The 19,857-nt window shown below is 41.0% G+C and overlaps 1 protein-coding gene across 3 annotated transcripts in view; it reads right to left on the bottom strand.

Annotated features, from left to right (window-relative positions):
* Positions 1-19,857, bottom strand: part of vav3a (vav guanine nucleotide exchange factor 3a) — a 94,243-nt gene that overhangs the window by 31,809 nt on the left and 42,577 nt on the right. For all 3 annotated transcript variants that reach the window (XM_084938931.1, XM_084938933.1, XM_084938932.1), the window contains exons 5-15: positions 17,640-17,748; positions 16,570-16,671; positions 15,349-15,417; positions 14,504-14,607; positions 14,095-14,194; positions 13,729-13,824; positions 11,576-11,644; positions 10,482-10,568; positions 10,310-10,395; positions 6,493-6,625; positions 873-982 (exon numbers count right to left, since the gene is read on the bottom strand). In XM_084938931.1, the coding sequence (XP_084795057.1) occupies positions 873-982; positions 6,493-6,625; positions 10,310-10,395; positions 10,482-10,568; positions 11,576-11,644; positions 13,729-13,824; positions 14,095-14,194; positions 14,504-14,607; positions 15,349-15,417; positions 16,570-16,671; positions 17,640-17,748 (1,065 nt within the window). The remainder of the gene's footprint in view (positions 1-872; positions 983-6,492; positions 6,626-10,309; positions 10,396-10,481; positions 10,569-11,575; positions 11,645-13,728; positions 13,825-14,094; positions 14,195-14,503; positions 14,608-15,348; positions 15,418-16,569; positions 16,672-17,639; positions 17,749-19,857) is intronic.

Below are 19,857 nucleotides of genomic sequence, written 5' to 3'. Positions count from 1 at the left end.
AAATCTGAATCAGCCAATTGGAGATTTTATTACACCCACTTTAAAGTCTGAATCACGAAATACTGTAAATGTCATAAAATTCTTTGTTTTTTAAATGTCAACTGTTTATTTAACTTTCTGACAAACTAAAAAATTAAATTAAATTAAATATTAATTTGCACATGTGGGTTTTAATTGTAAGTTTTAATAACTTTTGCTATATCTGACACTTTGTGCAATTTATTATTTTAAATGTATTGTTCATTTTTTACACTAATGATGCAGAGGTCTACATACAGATTACTGTAACTCGTGTTTCACGTGAGCTTCACAGTCCTCCCTAACCATCTTCACTTAGACTGAAGTATGCAGCAGCTAGTGTGCTTGTGTGGCTGCATTTCAATGATTATAATGAAATATGAAAGTAACTGTGTGTACTGTGTGATGGGATAAGACTCCATATAAAAATAAAGTCTGCTTCTTCATGTAATAATGTAATACTGCCCTTCCTAGTATATTATCTAATTGTGAATCAGAGAATACAGCTGGTTGCGTCTTCTTTCTTGGCTCTACAAGTGAAGCACTAGTTTGACTTTCTTGGAACCAGTTTGTCACTTTGGGTAAATATGAATGCATTTCAGGGTGAAGGGTGGTTGATGCGGTTGACACCTGATGTTTTAATGAAACACATCCAAGTTAAGCTTTCTGAGTATAAAGTTTCGTTTTAGCGCACACTATCGTCTGTTCATCTTTGTGTCACGGTGTCAAGTTCCTCATAAATGGAGATGGAGACAAAGTTCCTCATAAATCAAGTGGCCTAACTTGAATAACAGGACTAAAAGCGCTCGGCATTTTGATGTCCTGACATTCTTGTGACGCAGCTGCTCACTCACATGGCCATGCTGAACTGTTCCAACCACTTCTTTTTCAGGTCTTTGGTCTTGAAAAAGAACTCAAAGCCGCTCTGGCCCTGGTTATGAGTGAGGTAGAATCCGTAGGACCACTGCAACAGAGAAAAAGAAAAACACTTGACTCACAAGGTGCAACAATGCCAAATAAAAAAACGGAGGGTTTCGGAGAAAGACAAACAGAGCGGGAGGGAGCCGAACGAGACAGGATGCAGGGAGACAGATGGAGACAAAGAGATGCAAAATGAAAGAGGGATGCCTCAGGGAGAGCAAACACAAAGGCTGAAGGGTTGGAGGGCAGAAGAAATGACAGAAAGAGACAAAACATCGAGGCAGAGCGTGAAGGAGAAAATGAGTGCGAGGTGGCTGTGCCATATAACTGCTAGGCATCAGACTGCATGCACAGACCCAAGTAGTGAACGGGCCTGTAATCTGTTACCATTATCCACTTCAAAGGCTAAATATTAGTCCATTAGCCTCTGTGTCAACACAGGCATCTGGGGTTTTTTTAGACAACATTACAAGACAGATGCTCGAGAGATGCACTTTTTATGACTCGCAGTTGTGGTTTTGAACTTGTAGCACTCAGCTCTGAAAGCTAAAAACAAGCCAAACTCACAGCGCTGTCAGCGAAGCACAGCGGCTCATCTTCTCTATTGAATGAAAAGAGAAAAGGAAAGCAGCGCTCTACAGAAGCATTCCCAGTGGACACCAACACTTGCACTCAGCAAAGATATCATCTAGCTACCAATTTGTAAAGAGAAGCAGGAGGTGCTTGTCTGTCTTTCTGTCAGTTCCTATGCTTTTGCTTGGCATTCAAAGGGATTACACACCAAGGCTTATAATGTCAAATATTTCTTTGTGGATCTTGCTAAAATATCAATTATTTTGACCCATGCTTATACCTTTGTCATGTGAATCAATGTCGAGAGTGAACTGTGGTATTTCAGAAAGATTATAAAATGCTAGAGACTAACTGGTGGTGGAGTTCAGACCCATGAGTACTCAAAAGTCATTGCTACATTAATACATGAGTAGATCTACTCGATACTCATGAAACATATTCAAAATTCACTCTTTATTTTTTCCCCCGTACTCCCGGAAACACTCCATTAAAGACAGAAACACCTATGATAATTAGCAAAGTGCCAGCTACAACACACTGACTTATAATTAAACATGTAATAGGCAATTTTTTGCAACAGCAATATACTGTAGTATTTGACAGTGTTTTGGGCATTTTTATGTGACAAAAAGATGTAACACTGTGATATTAATGATATAGCCACTCACATGTTTATACAACGAGACAAGCCCAAACATGTCTGAGAGTGAGAGCTGCATCCCAGCCTCACAACAATTTAGCATCTAGAAAGGGAGCAACTACAAAAACCTTCTGTATTATCAAAAATTGCATTATTGCAAATTTCATTAAAAAACATCTTGATACAATATTGAGGGAATATTGTCCAACAGTAATGTTCACAGTAAAGCAGTAATCTTTCCTTACAACTAGCTGTTTACACACTCAGAAGATGCTAAGCGTCATTAGCGTCATTAGCATTAGCATTTACCTTTTTGAGACATAATCCAGCCTAATTTGAACTCTGTACTAGTTGTCAATAACAAGTAAAGGAATTTTTTAGCTGCTACCTTTATAAAGTCAACATTTGAGACAGTAATCATATGGATGTTTTTTTTTAACATTTTTCATTTGAAACACATGGCATTTGGGGCCAAATTTGCCCTCAAACAATGACCTAAAAGACTAGTCTGGTATTAATGTAGCACTTTTTGATTTTAGCTGAGCACTCAAGAAATTGTGGCTACAAATACAATCACAGAGCCTTTTTATGTGCTCTGTCTAAGATTCACACGTGTTGGATCTACTGGAAGCGATGCAGTTAGTCGTAGCCAGGGATCAAATAACCGACCCTTTAGTTAAGAGGCAACCCGTGCTGCCTCCTGAACCCCAGCTCCCCCTCCTGATCATCTTTTGTCCTTCCCACCCCCAGCAGGTCACTCCCTGATCCTGGTTTAGCTTGAGGTTTCTTCCTGTTAAAAGGGAGTTTTTCCTTCCCACTGTCGCCCAGCACTTGCTCACAGGGGGTGGTCAAGTTGTTGGGGTTTTCTCTGTATTATCGATGGTCTTTACCTTACAATATAAAGCACCTTGAGGCGACAGTTGTTGTGAATGTTTGTTACGCCCTGCATGTAATTATTTGAGCTTTGATTATTTGCTACAAAACCGTAGGCTATAGCATTGAGAAGACGGTAATTTGGCAAAAGTTTTCTTATTGTTGTTTGCATTTGGCTTATGAGTTAAAGGAGTTTAAGACTCTTTTACCTCCAGATGACTTGCACATAAATGCCGCTGGTTTGATGGAGGTTCTTATTGCCACTTCCCTCAGACACCACTGTCATCTCCATCATCTCGAACATAAATATGTAATCAAACAAACTGCTTTATATCCATCAAGTCAGAGGTGAATGACGCAGAGTTGGCTGTAAGTTTCATAAAATATAACCATATAAACCCATATGGGTCTAAGCTTCCTAATGTCTGCTATTTACAGCATCATTATTACCCAAATCACTGTTTCTTGGAACGCCTTAGATATCATTCCTCATTATGATTGGCAATATTTCCCCCACTTGGCATTTAGTATTCACCGTGTGTTTGTGTGTAGTCAGGCCCAAAGCGAGGTTTAATGATAACACCATCTGGGAGGAGGCAGACTGTTGTAGTCCGACACTGTGTCAGTGTGATCCTTGCAAATGAACAAGACAATGTAAAACATGTGCTGGAATAAGCGTGCACCAAATTATTTAAGAAAGATTCTTTGCAGCTGATTATTTCATTGTTTATGTGGCGAGCTGGAAAGATTTTTTGCACAGAACCTATTTAAGCAGCACATTCAGGGACTCGCGGCACAGACGGGAGCACCGGGGCGGAGAGGTTGCCGTTACAGGTGGTTAGAAAATAGCTGTGAAGAAGCAAGTTGAGTCAATTTTGTGAACTCGCATTTAACTGATAAATTGTTATGGCGCCTCATTATACAGAACTAGCGCTGTTAACTGGTTTGTCAGGAGTCCAACGCGGTTTCGGAGCTTTGCTGACTCAGTCGTAAAGAGGCGATAATGGGCTCAACAGTGCAAGACTTGCCTCCATTATAGCTGACTGGTTGTTATATCAGACTGTTGTTTTGTTCTGTTTTGTTTTACAGCACAATAATAAGCAAGTTTTGTTATTATTTTATTACTTTTTCACGTCGTCTATTACAGCAGCAGAAAAGCCACAATGTAGAATGAAGTCGAGCTAGGACAGACTCGATGGCACGGAGCCCTGGGTGAAATTAAATGTCATCTAAAGCTCTTTTTAGCTGTTATAAAATCACTGTAACTCACAGCTTAAAGTGGGTTATTGCTTTCTGAAAGATGATAACACGCCATAAAATTAAAAGCTAAATGTTCAGGGCATATTTTCTTATTCAGTTAATGAAGCGGATCAGTGCGGCTTCAACGGGACTTAGTCACAATCATACTTCTCTGTCAGCTGTGATGTGTCAGGTCAAAGAAGTTGACTGACATTTTCTTCCACAAGTCAGTCTTCAGCCTAATCAACCAGTTTTTAAAGCGCTTAACACGCTTGTGCAGCTGTGAGGAATAAACCCTGTGCGGCTGGTAGAGACATAAAATGCCAGCGTTGGTTCATTTTTGACAGCTCGATTGAATTGTGGCTAATGTTTCCGCGTGTCTGTGGTACAACATCACCACTGTGGCCTTGCCAAAAGTGGAATAGAGTTACTTCTTTTGGAACCAAAGAAAGATAAAACAAAAAGAAAAAAAAGTCTGAAAGGACTGAGAAATGCCAATATCTTTCCTGAAAGTAGAAAAGCATGTTCCTTGGCAGGTACATGCTAGCTGAATTCACCTGAGAGACTTATTCGTGAGCAGTGTGGGGGGGTCCGTGCCTGGCCATGTTCTACAACATTATAAATTTCCTCATGTCTTTACATAATAAAATCTGAACACATCTTCTCAATATTGATGCACCATTGTGTTTACTGTATTACTCCTGAGTGATTGGTATATGTGATGTGATGCACAGTTCTTCTATGTATTTGTTCACTTTCCCAGTTCCCTGACCTGATATTGAACTGCTTCTCAAATACCATTAAACACTGCTGGAGGTCATTCAACAGCCAGCTCTTTCTTACACTGAACGCCTGTCAAACATAAGTACACCTAACATCTAATAGTATTAATTAACATTATGTAGTATAGAGTCATGCGTACAAAGATTCTCAGTTACCTGTGTTTTATTGAGACATGACAAATCCAAATGTCTGCAACAAAACAGCCCGGTGTTATTTTGGCTCTGCAAAAACCTCATTTAAAATCACGTTTACCTCTTGTCCCTATGTATAACCATATACTTTTACTATTATTGTTCAAAGATTTTAGAAAAGTATGGCTGATGCCCAAGAGGGGCCTGGGTTTGAATCCACTGGCTGGAGCCTTTCTGTGTGAAGTTTGCACGTTCGCTCTGTGCCTTCATCCAACACTATTCATTCAATTTAGTTCAACAGTTGCCTCAAGACACTTTATTTTGTAAGGTAAAGAACCTACAATAATCAGATGACCCCCTGTGAGCAGGTACTTGGTGACAGTGGGAAGGAAAAACACCCTTTTAACAGGAAACAGTGCAAGGTTGTGCATGTGAGCATGCAGCTTCCTCGCTCTCTGCGTTAGCCCTGTGACAGAGTGGTGACCTGTCCAGTGTGCACCCTGCCTCTTGCCCTGTGACAGCTAGACTAGGATCCCACATCAGCTCTTTATGGGCCCTTCAGCTTTCCACTCTGTGAAAGCTTTTCTTATTCAGATTTCTTGAAATCATTAGAGCCACACTGCTTTACGAGCTGTAATTTCTGCACTTTGTGACTGTGTTGCGCCTGCAGCAGATGCCCATATAGATCCAGGTTCAGCTCATTGCTAGTGATTTACCAATTCAATATTTGGATCAGATACTGGTTCAGTCAAGACTCACAAAGCTTGATACAGTCTCTGACACAAGGGGGCCGATCTATTCTTCAGTTCTGTATTCTGTGTTTGCTAAGCAGCAATGCACCATTTGTTAGTGGGAGAGCTCACATAGCGAGGTAACATTAAAGGGTTTGTGGTTTGGAGGCATTTTCACACCTACGATACCAATGGTTCTCCTTCATATGTTTGCGGTAGTTTTTCATTTAAGCGCACGCTGTGGTCAAGCAAGTTGACAAGATTTGAAAGCTATAATGATTTCCCTATTGGCCTCTCTCTCTCTCTTGTTTTGTTTGGTGTAACACATGGGAAGCTTTTATTACACCTGCAGTAACATAACGTTTGTCATCAACTCGATTAATATCGATTCACTACACCTGTCTGCTGTCAGCTACACGTGACATGCCAGTGTGTGTGTGAACAGGTTCACTCACACCAACAGCAAAGCTAAAGTAAGAAGCTAAAGCTAAAGCACGATTGTTTACTATTTAATAATGATACAAATTCAGTAAATGCATCTTAGACATATTTATTGACTGTTCGTGTCTGTGTGTGCACAGACCTTTCGGTTCTCTTTGTCCGACGTGGGATTGTTGGTGACTTTGAAGAGGTGCAAGTCGATCACTTCTTTCATCTCATAGTTGTCTCCTCGCCGCTTACAAACAATGACCGCAGCGTCAAACAGGAAGATGTGCCTGCAATCCAAAAATGTTCCAGTAAATTCAAGCACATCTCACTTAATAGTTCATGTTATTCACACCGAGGAGTTGTGTCAAATTCAGTATTTAAGGCAAAAAGTGATTTTAATGATTCTAACAACAGGGCTCTAGACTAACTTTTTGCCATGGGCGTACCGGTACGCCTAACTTTAAAAAGTTAGGCGTACCGGCACAAAAGTTAGGCGCACACAAATTTTATAATAATTTATATAATATAATGTGTTTTTCTGGATACACTGTGCTTTTTCAGCATTCAAAGATTGATGACACCGTGTCAGAGCACTGGCTATGAATTTCAGAAGGATCAGGCCTTAACTTAACAGAAAAGTTAGCAATAGTTCTTTTCCTATTACAGCTACATCCACTTCTGTCGTGCCTAGGCTGCTCACTAGGGCTGGGTATCATCACTGATTTCTATAATCCATTCGATTCCGGTTTTCAAAGTCCCGATTCGATTCAGCTTAGCCTCAGACAGTCAGAAATATTATAATTCTGATCATTTATCAGTACTGACTTCATCAGAATTGTGAACATCACAGCAGATGCCTTTGTGTGAAAGTAACTGAGAATAAAACAGAAAAACATGAAGGAGATTTTCCTGGTCTGGCCTTTTATAGCAGATAACCTTAAAAATATTCTACAATGTTCTGCATATAAAGTTTAAATTTCTTCAGTATTGAACAACAGAAAAAATAGGCTTTCTTGTCCGAGGTCATTTAAGTGAAAAAAAGAAAAAGAAAAGAAAAAGACAGCAGCCGACAGCGCTGTAAACAACGGTAGACTGGTGGGTAATAAGCGAATGAATAATACAGAAAACAGAGATTGGAGACGGGAAACTGTTCTTGGAGTATAGAGAGAGAGCTAGCTGTGCATGAAGTGTGATTTTAATAGTCGTGGAAGCAAAACAGCAAAATTCATGACGACATTGATCAAATGTGAAGCGCAGTTTGCTGCTTCTTTTGCTGCTGGCTCGGTGAATTTTGGTTGGAGAGAGACAAAACCTGCAGCTCAGAATCAGCGCAAAAAGACGTAATCACAGCGCGGACCGGACGCATCAGAATCGCTAAGCTCCGACAGCGTGTCCGTCTACGGGCCGTCGGGTGAGAAAGCCGAGAAAGACAAAGCTGATTCTGATGCGTCGGTTCCGCTCTGTGTTTACGTCTTTGTGTGGAGTCCGTGTACCTGCTCTCATTTGCTGTTTGGTTGTTGTTGAAATGGTTTTGTGAGCTTTAATCTGAGAATCTGGCGTTTCTGGCAAAACACAGTTATATTTAAAAGTCGATTCAGGATTTAATGAATTGATATCGCTTTATTCAAGCTACTCACCTCCCACTTCCACCTGCACTTTCAATTGGACCACGGCCAATCAGAGAGGTCCCGCCCCTTACTATCGCTGATTGGTTTAGTCCACGATAGGGGCAAAATGTGTGTCTGTTGTTGACCACAGGGAAGGTTGCAGATTTTTTTTTTTTTTTTTTGCTACCCGAACAGTTGGTCGCACAGGTGCAACCAAATATTTTTTTTTAGTTGCACCACTGAAAAATTTGGTCGCATTTGCGACCAAATTGGTCGCATTCTAGAGCCCTGTAACAAGCTTGAAGGTCAATATTTGGTATGACCACCTTTATTCTTCAACACAGACTGAACTCTCTTTTTTTAAAGTCTTCAGGAATCGTTCTCCAGGCTTCTTGGAGGACATCCTCAGCTCTTCGTTAGATACGGGCTGCCTTTTGTTTTATTCTCTCTCAACATAATGTCGAGGTCTGTGCTTGTGGGAGTCCAATCCATGATTGATTGTTTGACAGGATGCCCAACACAACTGACTGAAATGCAATCCCAAACCATGACAGAGATTGCACCATGTTTTATTATTCTTCACACATATTGACAATGGTACGATTCAAAAATGTTACATTTGGATTAATCACTCTATACCAGCGGTCCCCAACCCCTGGGCCTCGGACCGATACCGGTCCGTGAGTCGTTTGGTACCGGGCCGCGAGAGTTGAGGCTGTGCGAAGTGTATGGTTTTCAGGGTTTTTAATCGGTTTTCAGCGTTATTTTGTTATCGTTTTTATCGTTTACTCGGTTTTCCTTGGTCTTTTCACGTGTGTTATGAATAAATTTTCTTTTTTTCGGTACCGGTACTAGTTTTATTTTGTTGTATTTATCCGCGACACCTTAAAGGCCGGTCCATGAAAATATTGTCGGGCATAAACCGGTCCGTGGCGCAAAAAAGGTTGGGGACCGCTGCTCTGTACGACCTTTTGCCACTGATTTTTAGTATAGTTCTTGTGTATTCTGTCTAAGGAGCTTGCAAAGAAAAGCGTCTGGACTTCTTTAAGTTGCTTGAAGACGTTTCACCTCTTATCCGAGAAGCTTCTTCAGTTCTAAGGTCAAATGGTGGGGAGTCCCAGATTTAAACCCAGTGGGAGTTTCCCCCCACAGAGGGACAAAGGACCCCCTGATGATCTTCTACCTAATCACATGAGCCAAGGTGTGAAAACGGGTGAATTAGAACTGAAGAAGCTTCTTGGATGAGAGGTGAAACGTCTTCAAGCAACTTAAAGAAGTCCAGACGCTTTTCTTTCCAAGCTCCTTAGACTACGATGACCTGGATGACTGAGAACCTTCACAGACATATGTGTATTCTGGCATATCTCAGCCTCTTCTCCCTGTTTCTCCTCCTTAAGAATGGCTTCTTGACAGCCACCCTTTCACTGAGACCATTTCTGATGAGACAAAGGACCGGATATATCCTTCAGGTCTGGTGTCAGGCCTTTACTTTCTAGATTTTTGCAAGATTTTCAGATACCGTTCATGTGCTGTAGGTAGTAGTTTGTGCAGGTACCACTCTGTTTTTAAAGACATGCTGCACATCATGCTGAGGTATGCCACCTTTTTAGCTAACAACTCTTTGGGAGTCAGTTTGTTGCCAATGAAATACTATTTCATGTCTGTCAGACCGACTCAACTGATTCATAGTATCAACTAAAGAAATCAGAAAAAAAATCCATGTTTTTAAAACTGGTTCTTTGCTAGGGTGTCTGCTTTGTGTTGACACAACGCTGGTTCATCTCTTGGGTGAAGTGCCCTTTTTATGCTTGAATTGTTCGCAGGTCAGTGTTAAGTGGCTTAACAAATAAAGCAAAAAAACATTCCTGTGAAAATGTTCAGGTACAAGGACTGGACTGAGTGACAAGGCCTGGAGAACTATTACTCAAGACAAAAGAAAGTCTGGCTCCTTGGAAGCAAAATATAAAGAAATGAGGGGTGACACGAGACTAAGAAGTAGTGCATTTGGAAGCAGTCGGCTTCTGCAGTTCATGTAATGGCTTTGCAGAGACTCTCAGGCTGGCTGTTATTTTAACAGGCAAATTTAAGTTTCAAGGCGTAGCTAACAATACAAAATCTCTCTAATGGAAAAAGACGCCCAGCCCAGTTTTATCTATATGACTGGTTCAATGTTATTGTTAAGCTCCTAAAAAACAACAGCATGAGCTAAATGCTCATGGCATGTGCTTTGTATTAACTGAGTAATAATACTTCACTGTAATAATACTTCAGTTTGCACAAATCTCACAGGTTTAGTCTGAAACAACAACCGTAACACCTGATTCCATTTCGACTGCAGTCATCCAGCCATTCGTGGCATCTCACCTGTCCTGCTTGGCTCGTTTGTCCACCGAGGCCACCCGTACTTCCCCGTCAACTTTGGGTCTCCCGTAGTTACTCAGACGCTGATTCTGCAGGCGAGAAAAAGGAAGGTTATCTGGAGGAAAGACATTCTGAAAAGCTGTCAGTCATTATCTCAAAGAAAGCTGTACCCTACCAGATTTTCAATGGATTTCTGGTACTGATCTATTTCTCGCAATGTCTCGTTGTCCCTCTTGACTTCGTTAACATACTGCGCCAAATCCTACACACACACACACACACACACACACACACACACACACACACATGCACACACAAAGGAAAACAAAGAAGCATCTTTTAACTTACTTACATACGGTACAGAGTATCCAGCTGTGCCGAGGAGTTTGTTTCTTTTATGTGCAGTTTTATGTCTCTCTCTTCCAAAAAGATCTTGTGCAATGAAATAAACTTGACTTTAATTAAGCTGAGCGTTCAGCTTTACTGAGCAGATTTTCAGGGTTACAAAATTAGGACTAAACACTGCATTCACTGAAGGCTTCTTTATTTATCTGCAGTTACAAAAAGTTGAGCAAGTGAAATGAAGTGGAACTTTTTATGGTAACTTTTTTAGATATTATATGGTGACCCCTGAGGTACAAAACACACAAAACAAAGCTGCGTTTATTGTTTACAATGGAACCAGAGTCCCCAAAACACATGAACAAACTAGGCAATTATATTCTGAAATGCTTTTCTTTGTGTTTCTAACGACCACCTTCAGCTCTCAAAACACAATTATCATGTCAGGTACCCTAAACAAACATGAACGCACTGTGTTTCTTACCAGAAGGAATTTTGAGTACAATGTGAAGTAAAATCAAAATAACATTTTCTGACATGAGCTGTTTTTTTGTACATTTTATTAGCTCTTGGGTTGTTCTGTGAAACTAGCGTTGGGGGTATGTATTTCTTCATCTGCATTCAGTACTGGGCTTGAGTCTTGAGCCAATCTGCTTCCGATTGTCATTTACTTTGAAAGTGGAAACAGCAGATGAACTGAAGGACCAGATATCTGGGCCTTCATTTCATCCGCCTACTGTTCAGGCTTATACTGAAGCCTCATCATTTCTCATCAAAAGAGCCCATGTAGCTTTGTCTGCACTTACCTTTTTAAAACTCTTATTTCTCTTTCATTTTCAGGATTAGTTTTTGTACGTTTTGGGTGAATGGCCCTGTTCTGGACCTTCAGTGCACCCAAGGATAAGAGCATATGAAAAGAAAACGTACCTTCATTGCATCTAAGGCGGTCCGTAAATTCGTCTTCTCAGTGCCATCGTGGGTGTGTTTCACAAGCTCCTGTTGGACAAAAAAAAAAACCACAAACACAAAGTAAATAAAATGTGAAAAGGAGGGAAAGGCTGTGAATCATAAAACAAGGGTGACATGAAATATACACATGCCACACGCCATGTGTGGACTGGAGGCTTTAGCTTTCCAGATACGACAGGAAAACGGCCGCTGTGGAAGTGAATCAGATACTGCGTATGTGTGCACTCATCTATTGCAGGAGTGTGTGCGCAAGTAAGTATCTGAAATTGCTTGGCGGTGCCTCGCCGCAGCGTAAACAAGACATCTAGACCTCGGCGGCAGAGGATAAGGAAGGATGCCATGCATGTCCTTCACACGGGCGCACACCCACTGTGTCCACACACATTGAGCCGCTAAGGGAGATATATGTGTCCGCTCGGCGCTGCTGAAATCCCCGGTGTCAGTCAAGCTCGACCTGGGCATTATTATCACTAGCAAGACGACAGAGGCCTATTTATCAAGGCTTGCTCCCACCTCCACGCAGCCCCCGAGATACACAGTAAGGGTGTGGTCACACTGATATCGGGGGCCCGTGCACGATGGGAATTGTGTCGCTGCAGGTACAGCGGGAGGGGGCCCGTGATGAGCGGAGGCAGCGAAGATGAAAGAGCAAGAGATTGATGAGAAAAAAAGAGAGAAAGAAACCAGCTAAGAGAGGTACTCGGGGAGCGAGAGGAAGTGACAAGACATTAGTTGTACAGATTCTGGCTGTCACCGTGTGGGAAAGTAACTCAGCGGATGCTTTATTCGCTGCAGCTAGCTATTACCCGGCTGTTCCGAGGGGATCTCAGCCCATGTTGACACAAACAGAATCACTTTGTTCCTACAGATATATTTTTTTTATTTTTGGCGCTACTTTCTTGTTGCTTTTTATGGAGCCCTGTTGGAATAAGCACATTTCTGCCTGAAGAAAAGGAGTAAATGAGCGCTTCGAAGTGAAAGAAGCAGCGCACGCGTCGACTTTGCTGTCATCCAGCTGCAGACGCACAGATGACTATATTATTAATTGCTTTTCTATATAAACCCTCCTCATAGATTCAACACGTGCACACACACAGCTATCATGAAGAGAGGAGAAAGCATGATGGAGACACTGTTAACTGTCACACATATATGCATACTCTTCCCTGCAACACAACTGGTTTGTCTCTGGGATTGTGTAAAATGTGTCAAATATGTCCAAATGAAAATAATGGAAAAACTCAACAGGCCATTATATGTGGTCCATTCAAAATTTATTATAAAAGACAAGGATGGCAAGGTTTTGGATGATTAAAAAGGCCCAAATGGGGAATGTTTTCGTTTTCGGTGACACATTATTAACTTGTCGCTGACTCTGGCCGAGCTTCCAGCGGTTCAAAATAATACTTCCCCTTTCTGTTTGTTCGTCTCGCTGCTTATTTATCTTGTTCTGTCTGCCGCTCTCCCTTTCAGTCCCCACTTCACTTTATCTATTTTCTCTCACCGCCTCCTTGATTGTCTCCATCAGATGACAATTACGTGCGGGTCGTTTGAGACTCGCAGTCATCAAGGAGCTACAGGAACAGAGAAGAGCCCCAGAGCCTGAGCAGTGAAGGCAAAGAGGAGGGGAGCAAAAGGGAAAATGTGGTCAACGCTGCCTCTGGTGGTTGCAAGGAGTAGTGTCAGGGAGTCCACTTGCTTATAAACTGATTTTATAATCGAGAAGGAAACAAACTTCTCTCTCTCTCGGTCACAGGGATGCATCTGTAAACTCGGCGAGCTCCCTGTAACTTACAAAGCCATCCACGAGAACAGTAACTGTGCAGCTGTGAAGCAGGAGCTTAGGTAGAAAAAGACATAGAAAAGTATCTTAATCTTCAGGGATACACATTTAAAATGTATTTATAGGCCAGTCCAGGTTTAAAAAACATTAACTCTGATGGTCTACAGACAACAAGATGCTGTGTGATGGCCTGATGTCATCTACGTGGTACAAAAATAAAACACATTTTAAACACTATAAATGTTTAGTCCAAAGGGTTCAAAGGTTTGTTCATGAAAACTTGGGCTGAGATTTACAAGCGAGGATGGACTAGGACGGAGTACAGTACCTGCAGGAGGAGGTGGTACTTCAAGACTCGCTGCATAGGAACCACTAGCAGATCTCTCAGTGTGAACTTGCCATAGTTGGCTCTTTTTGAGCATTCCTGCACAAAGACAAGGATCAATAAAATACTAAAATCACTTGGAAAAAATGTTTTATTTTACTTTCTAGAAGCAAATGCAAGCAAACTCGAGCATCACAGCTTTTTAGAGTAATTTCTGCTTCCAGCTGCAGTGTCATCACCGGCAATGTCTCAGGTAGACACTTGAGGGCGTAGTCTGACCATCCTGAGAAGCTGTGGAAGAAAACAGCTTCCACTGCAGTGCACAATAACCACTCACTCATCCTTTAAGAAGAGCACAAAACTATTTACCTCTAGCTTCATGCGTACATCTTCTCTGTTTTTGCTGATGTCATCGAGGGTGGCGATGGCTGTCTCCACATGGCTGCAGTATTTCCCATAGATCAACAACCTGGGGTAGATTTGACAAGTGAAGAAACTACAGCAGGACTGGAAAGAAGTCTAAACACAACATGTAGGACTTTAAATGTTTTCTCAGTCTTCACAGTGCTGATCTTAGGTGCGATACATAGGTTCACACCTACACACTGTTTACACACAACACACAGAAACCTGTCATAACACAGCATATACATAAAAGTTTGTAGCTTCTTGGATGTACAGAAAGAATTATAAGAGCTTTACAGAACTGTTAAAGGATTACATAAAACACTAAATACAATAAGCTACAATGTTTTTAGATAAAGTTCCCCGTGTGCACCTCTCTTTGAAAGTGATGAAGATCTGGTAAAGGTTCTGGGCACTTCTGTGGTGGACTGAATCTTGGATTTCCAGCAGTAAACACTTGTGGACTTTAACCAGGTCCTGAACAACAACAAGAGCAAATCTTCAGTGCTGATCATTAAACTCCTGCATCTAACAATTTCTTTCCCCTAATCTACAGATCATTCCAATAACTCCATTAATGATCTATGACTAAGAAAATCATTAGAAATGCTCATCACAGCTCACTAAATGTTGAGGTACCGCCCTCAAATATGTCAACACACAATAAGAATCTTTGACCAATATTCTGACTTTAACTAATTTCATTTAATTTTCATGCTTCATGTTTATTGAGGTTAAAAAAAAAACTTTTTTTGATTGTATAGGCCTGCAGCAAAACTGATATCATGTTCCCTTTGCAAACCCACCTAAAAACTAAAGACACTGCTATTATCTTGAGGTGTTCTTGCTACTTTCTGGTCACTGTTAGCATTTCATAGTCAAACAGTGAACGTAAATCAATCAGTCAGCATATTTGATGTCAGTATGTTGGCATGTTAGCATGCAACACAAAGCAGTGACCTGTTTTTGGACAGTTAAGGCTCTTAAATAGTAGTAGTAGTCTCTTTGTAATGTTAATTTAATGCACATTTAAAAAAGGTTTAAAATCTTTTTTTTTTATTGAATTTTGCCATGTAGGTGTGAAGCTAAGCCATCATTCCTTTCATTATTTACACTTCTACATTCCTCCTATTGTGACAGTCGGTGGGGAAAAAGACCATTTAAAGGAGAATTTTGCAACCCCCTCAACGATGACCGCTTCCAAAGGCGTTGACTTACCGGAATATTCACAAACACCTTCTCCATCTCAGCTGGGGATAAGAACGTGTTGAGGGGAATCATAAAGTGCTGCAGGAGAGAAACACAGAGAGGGAATGAATGAAGAGAAAGAGCCTCGTTCCTCTAGAGTAAGAGTGGGAAAGTCATTTTGCGTGAGACGCTATTATATTATAGGGCTAAGTTGCAAAGAGCTGCAGTCAGCGAAAACAAGCAGGAGCGTCTGGGTCACGACAATAATCTCATTTTCAGAGTTTGCAATTTAATGATTTCCTCTCAGAAAACTCCCACAGTGTAGTCACCTCTACATTTCAAAGGAGCGGGCGAGCACAAACTAAATTCCACCATCCACTTCATATCGAAAGTCATCTACTGAGGCGCTCCTCTGGGAAATCAGGCGAGGTCTTTTAGCAGACGTGAACATACACAAGAGGTAGAAGACAAGTAGTCCAAGACAGTCCTGTAAAAAGTGCCGGGTAAGGTGGAACACATCCACAGGCGAGCGGCTGCTCTCAGAGCTCTCTGTTAGGGCGTTTGTTGGAAGGAGTGCTGGGATTACATTTTACTCACGGCTAATTTCAAAAATATAAATATATCCTTCACCTCGCTTCTTTCTCTGGGTGTGCGGAGTGTTACACCGCTTTTTTTTGTTTCCATTACACCCGAAAAGAGGTCATTACAGTTTCACAGTTTCTCATATTGAAGGTGATAAAGAGGCCAAATTGATTTCCAGTCATCCTTCGTAAAGTGAAACAGAGCGATAATACTTCCACCTAATGAAATAAAGTTAGTTAGACTGACACCAATTTATGAAACAGTGCTGGCAACATGGATATTAGTGAAAGATGTCCAAAAGCGCTTCATCCTATGTTCTTTCACAACAGCTTTGTGGGTAAGTACTCGTCACTCAAGCTAACTGAGACACACTCGCTCAGCAGGTTTAATAGAGAACTCTGGAGGGCCCGCAGCTTCAAACTAATTCAGTCATGTCACATTAAACCTGTGATCGGGGGCCGCTTTTTTACTTCTGAGATGTAACCAAATCACAACAACTGGCAGTTATAATTCTGATTACTTCAACGAGACGATGTTTCCAAGTATCGCCAGCGTACAAACTCAGCATGGGATGCAGATGAGGTTACCTGCTTAAAATTTCAGTCAGCACGTAGCAATGTGAGGAAGCCTCGGCTGCACAATGACAACCACCAGTCAGCCAGTGTGTACCTTCTCTATAGACTCCAGGGTCTCAGTGTATTTCTCCTCTGTCTGCTTGATCTCTGTCAAGCAGCAACTCCTGATGTCAGTCTCTGCTTGCTTCTGGAACGCCTACGCACACACGCACACATTATATACTTGAATAGATACATTGATAAATAATCACTTAAATTTAAAAAATGTATATTTGAAATTTAAACAGCATTTTAAAGGCATTCAGAATCTGCTTTGGCACCAAGGTTCATCTGACTTTCTTTCAGTGCTTTTGTTCAAGTTTGCCAAGTTTCAGAAGAACTCTTTTGAAGGATATTTCAGATGGAAAGATAAAAGAAGGCCAATTTTTATTTTGTAAATTTTCAATTCCAAGTTTCATGGAAACCACAAAGCAATGAAGACCAGCTCCACATAATCAAACGTCCATTCAGAATTCAAAAAAGTTCAATTTCTCAAACTATATTTTCTCAAACAGATACCACATTCTGAGAATTTCTTTTTTATTGCAATGACTAATGTTTTAAATGGTTTCCAAACAAGAACCTACAAAAAAAATATGCCATCGGTGCAGGATGTGGTGTTATTTTTCCATACTGTCCCCAATGCTTTTACAAACCACACATTGCATTACATTTTGCCTGAAACTGCCCATAAAAGATTCCTTGAGCTTAAAATAAGATCACAAGTGGTCAGCTGAACACTTGGAGACACAAGTAGGGAAGTGCCATCCATGTCTGATCCCATCACCTAAGACAGGGGTGGGGGAACGCCAGGCCTCAAAGGCTGGTCTCCTGCAGGTTTTAGATGAGTCCTTGATCCAACACAGCTGATTTAAATTGCTACATTACGTCCTCAACATGTCTTGAAGTTCTCCAGAGGCCTGGTAATGAACTAGTCATTTGATTAGGGTGTGTTGACCCAGGGTGATATCTAAAACCTGCCCTTGAGCCCTGGAGTTCCCCACCCCTGGCCTAAGACGTCAGATATGATGGTAGCATCACTTCTTTCACCAGTCTTTCTTTCCAGTCTTTGACAGCAAGAACAAAAAAACACATTTTCAAGTGAAGTTACAGAGGTGGACAAACCGGAGGAGGGACAGCTTCTGTCTTCATCAGGTCCTCGTAGATCTCGCCGCCTTCTTCGTCATCGTACACACAGTCATAAAGGTCCTCCTCATCCTCCACTCCATTCTCACTGCAGGACAAATGAAAGAATATGGCAGTGACACTGCATTACATCACGCTGCTGTTTGATCCTGAGTGAGTGGGATGAAATGGTTTTCACTTCTCTTGACAAGCACACACGGTTCTGGTTTTACAGATGTGGATTTTAATACCACACTACAAATCTTGTTAGAAGGGGACAAAACTTAATCCCTTGCTGTGAAAGTGGCTGAGGAACACGCAGACAAGAAAAGACTTTTATGTGTGACGCCACCAGCCTGTTCTGACTGCTCACATCGGAGCCAATTACTGCAGCCTTAGCAGGTGGGCTAACATGATGTGACTCAGTGTTTGTGTGCGTCTTCTTTACTTTTCATACATTTATTTTAGAACCAAATGTTCCCAAGTTCAAAGAAACCTAAGGGGATAATTGGATGTAAACAATTAGCATGTTTTATTAAGGTAAGGAGCAGGAGGTGAGGTCAAGGATAAGAGATCTACAGCATAGGTGGTGGACCATAAAGGAAAAAAAATATTTCTCTCTGATTTGCTGCTCTGCTTCACCTAATGTATTATTGTCATGTCTAATGTATTATTGTCATGTCTTACAGTAAAGGGCAATAACTCAAACAGAGACGAGACAATGTGTCAAAATTCATTTAGGACTTCAGGGTAAAGTGGGCCTCTGTAAGCTAACAAAGGAGCTACAGAACGTAAGGTTACGTTGTTCTCTGAGTGAGAGACTATTTCTCAGTATCAATATGATAGAGAAAGACAGCTTAGCTTGACGTTATCGTAAAAAGAAGATATAGGTAGAAATAATCGAATCTACTTTAATTCATCTTTACCATAAACAAAATATGTAAATGCTAAGCTGCACTTCCTGTTTTATAAGCAGCTTTTGTGTGAGGGATTTTGTTACTTTTGTTAAGAAACAGTAGTAAGTAGTAGTAAAAAAAACCAACTAATTTTTTTATGCTAGGTTTGGTTAATAGTCTAGTACAAAGACTGATAGCTAACAGCCTAGCATAAGGCCTCATAGCTAACAGCCTAGCATAAGGCCTCATAGCTAACAGCCAAGCTAGTCTATTTCAATAATATTGCCTACACTTGTTTTAGTGGGCATTACTAGATATCTAGAATACAGAGAAATAATGCCCTTAACTATTACTTTTAACTTATACTATCTCTTCAAAAATTAGTGCAGTGAATTTAAACCCTTTGTTAGCCTTGCACATTAAAACAGATTAGAACAGATGAAATCTCCAGTGATGAGAGAGAAGAATTTGCTCTTAATCCTAAATGCTTTGCACATATAAAGATTTATTTTGGTTCTAGATGGGCAACAACATTGTATGCTTGGCTAAAAAAAAACCCAAATGAAATGAAACCTCTTGTTGTGTGGAACGGCGTGCGTGTGTTTCTGTTGTGTCCGCTATATGGCTGCTAAACACTGAGCAGATGGGAGAATGTGGCTCAGTTCAGTGAGATCCAGGCTGACACATCAAACCTCCCGTGCTGGCTGCTATCAAGCCACTGTTTTGCTGTCACTACTCTTAGTGTGCCGCTTCCTTCTGTAGGAGCTGTCAGCGTTACACACGGGCCAAACCACTGTGTCACTGTAAAGGTTTCCAACACCATTTCTGCTGTAGGATTATGTCTCTCTGCTGACTTCAATTACCATGCAAGTGCCAGTATTTCTGATCAGAAACAGACAGGAAACTGCAGTGTTATGAGCTATGAACTGGAAAAACAGAGAAGGGACAAAAAAATCTGTCCATGAATTGGCATCTGACGCATTCAGTCTAAACAAAAATGCATTCAAAAATCCATATCAGATAGATCAGAGTCAATAGTCCTACAGCTGCATTTAGATGAAGGCCTGTGAATGGGACTGTGCCAGACATTCTGTCTGCAACGGAGGAGGATTATGTCATGTTATTATTTTGTCCCTGCTTTATTTCCAAAGGTGAAAAAAAGGTTGGTTTTAGTTGGTATCGAACACCGACCGACCTACATTGGTTGCACGCAGTATAGCTAACACCCTCTCTATGAACTTTATTTTTAGACAGAAAAATCTGTCATTTAAATCTGCTAAGCTAACAGGTGTCTGCAGAGCAGGGCTTGAACAACAAATGAC

Source organism: Perissodus microlepis, chromosome 9, assembly GCF_051167445.1.
Source record: "Perissodus microlepis isolate ML-2025 ecotype Zambia chromosome 9, ASM5116744v1, whole genome shotgun sequence".
NCBI lineage: Eukaryota > Metazoa > Chordata > Actinopteri > Cichliformes > Cichlidae > Perissodus > Perissodus microlepis.
Note: the sequence above shows the minus strand (reverse complement) of the source record. Positions and strands in the feature narration are given on the sequence as shown.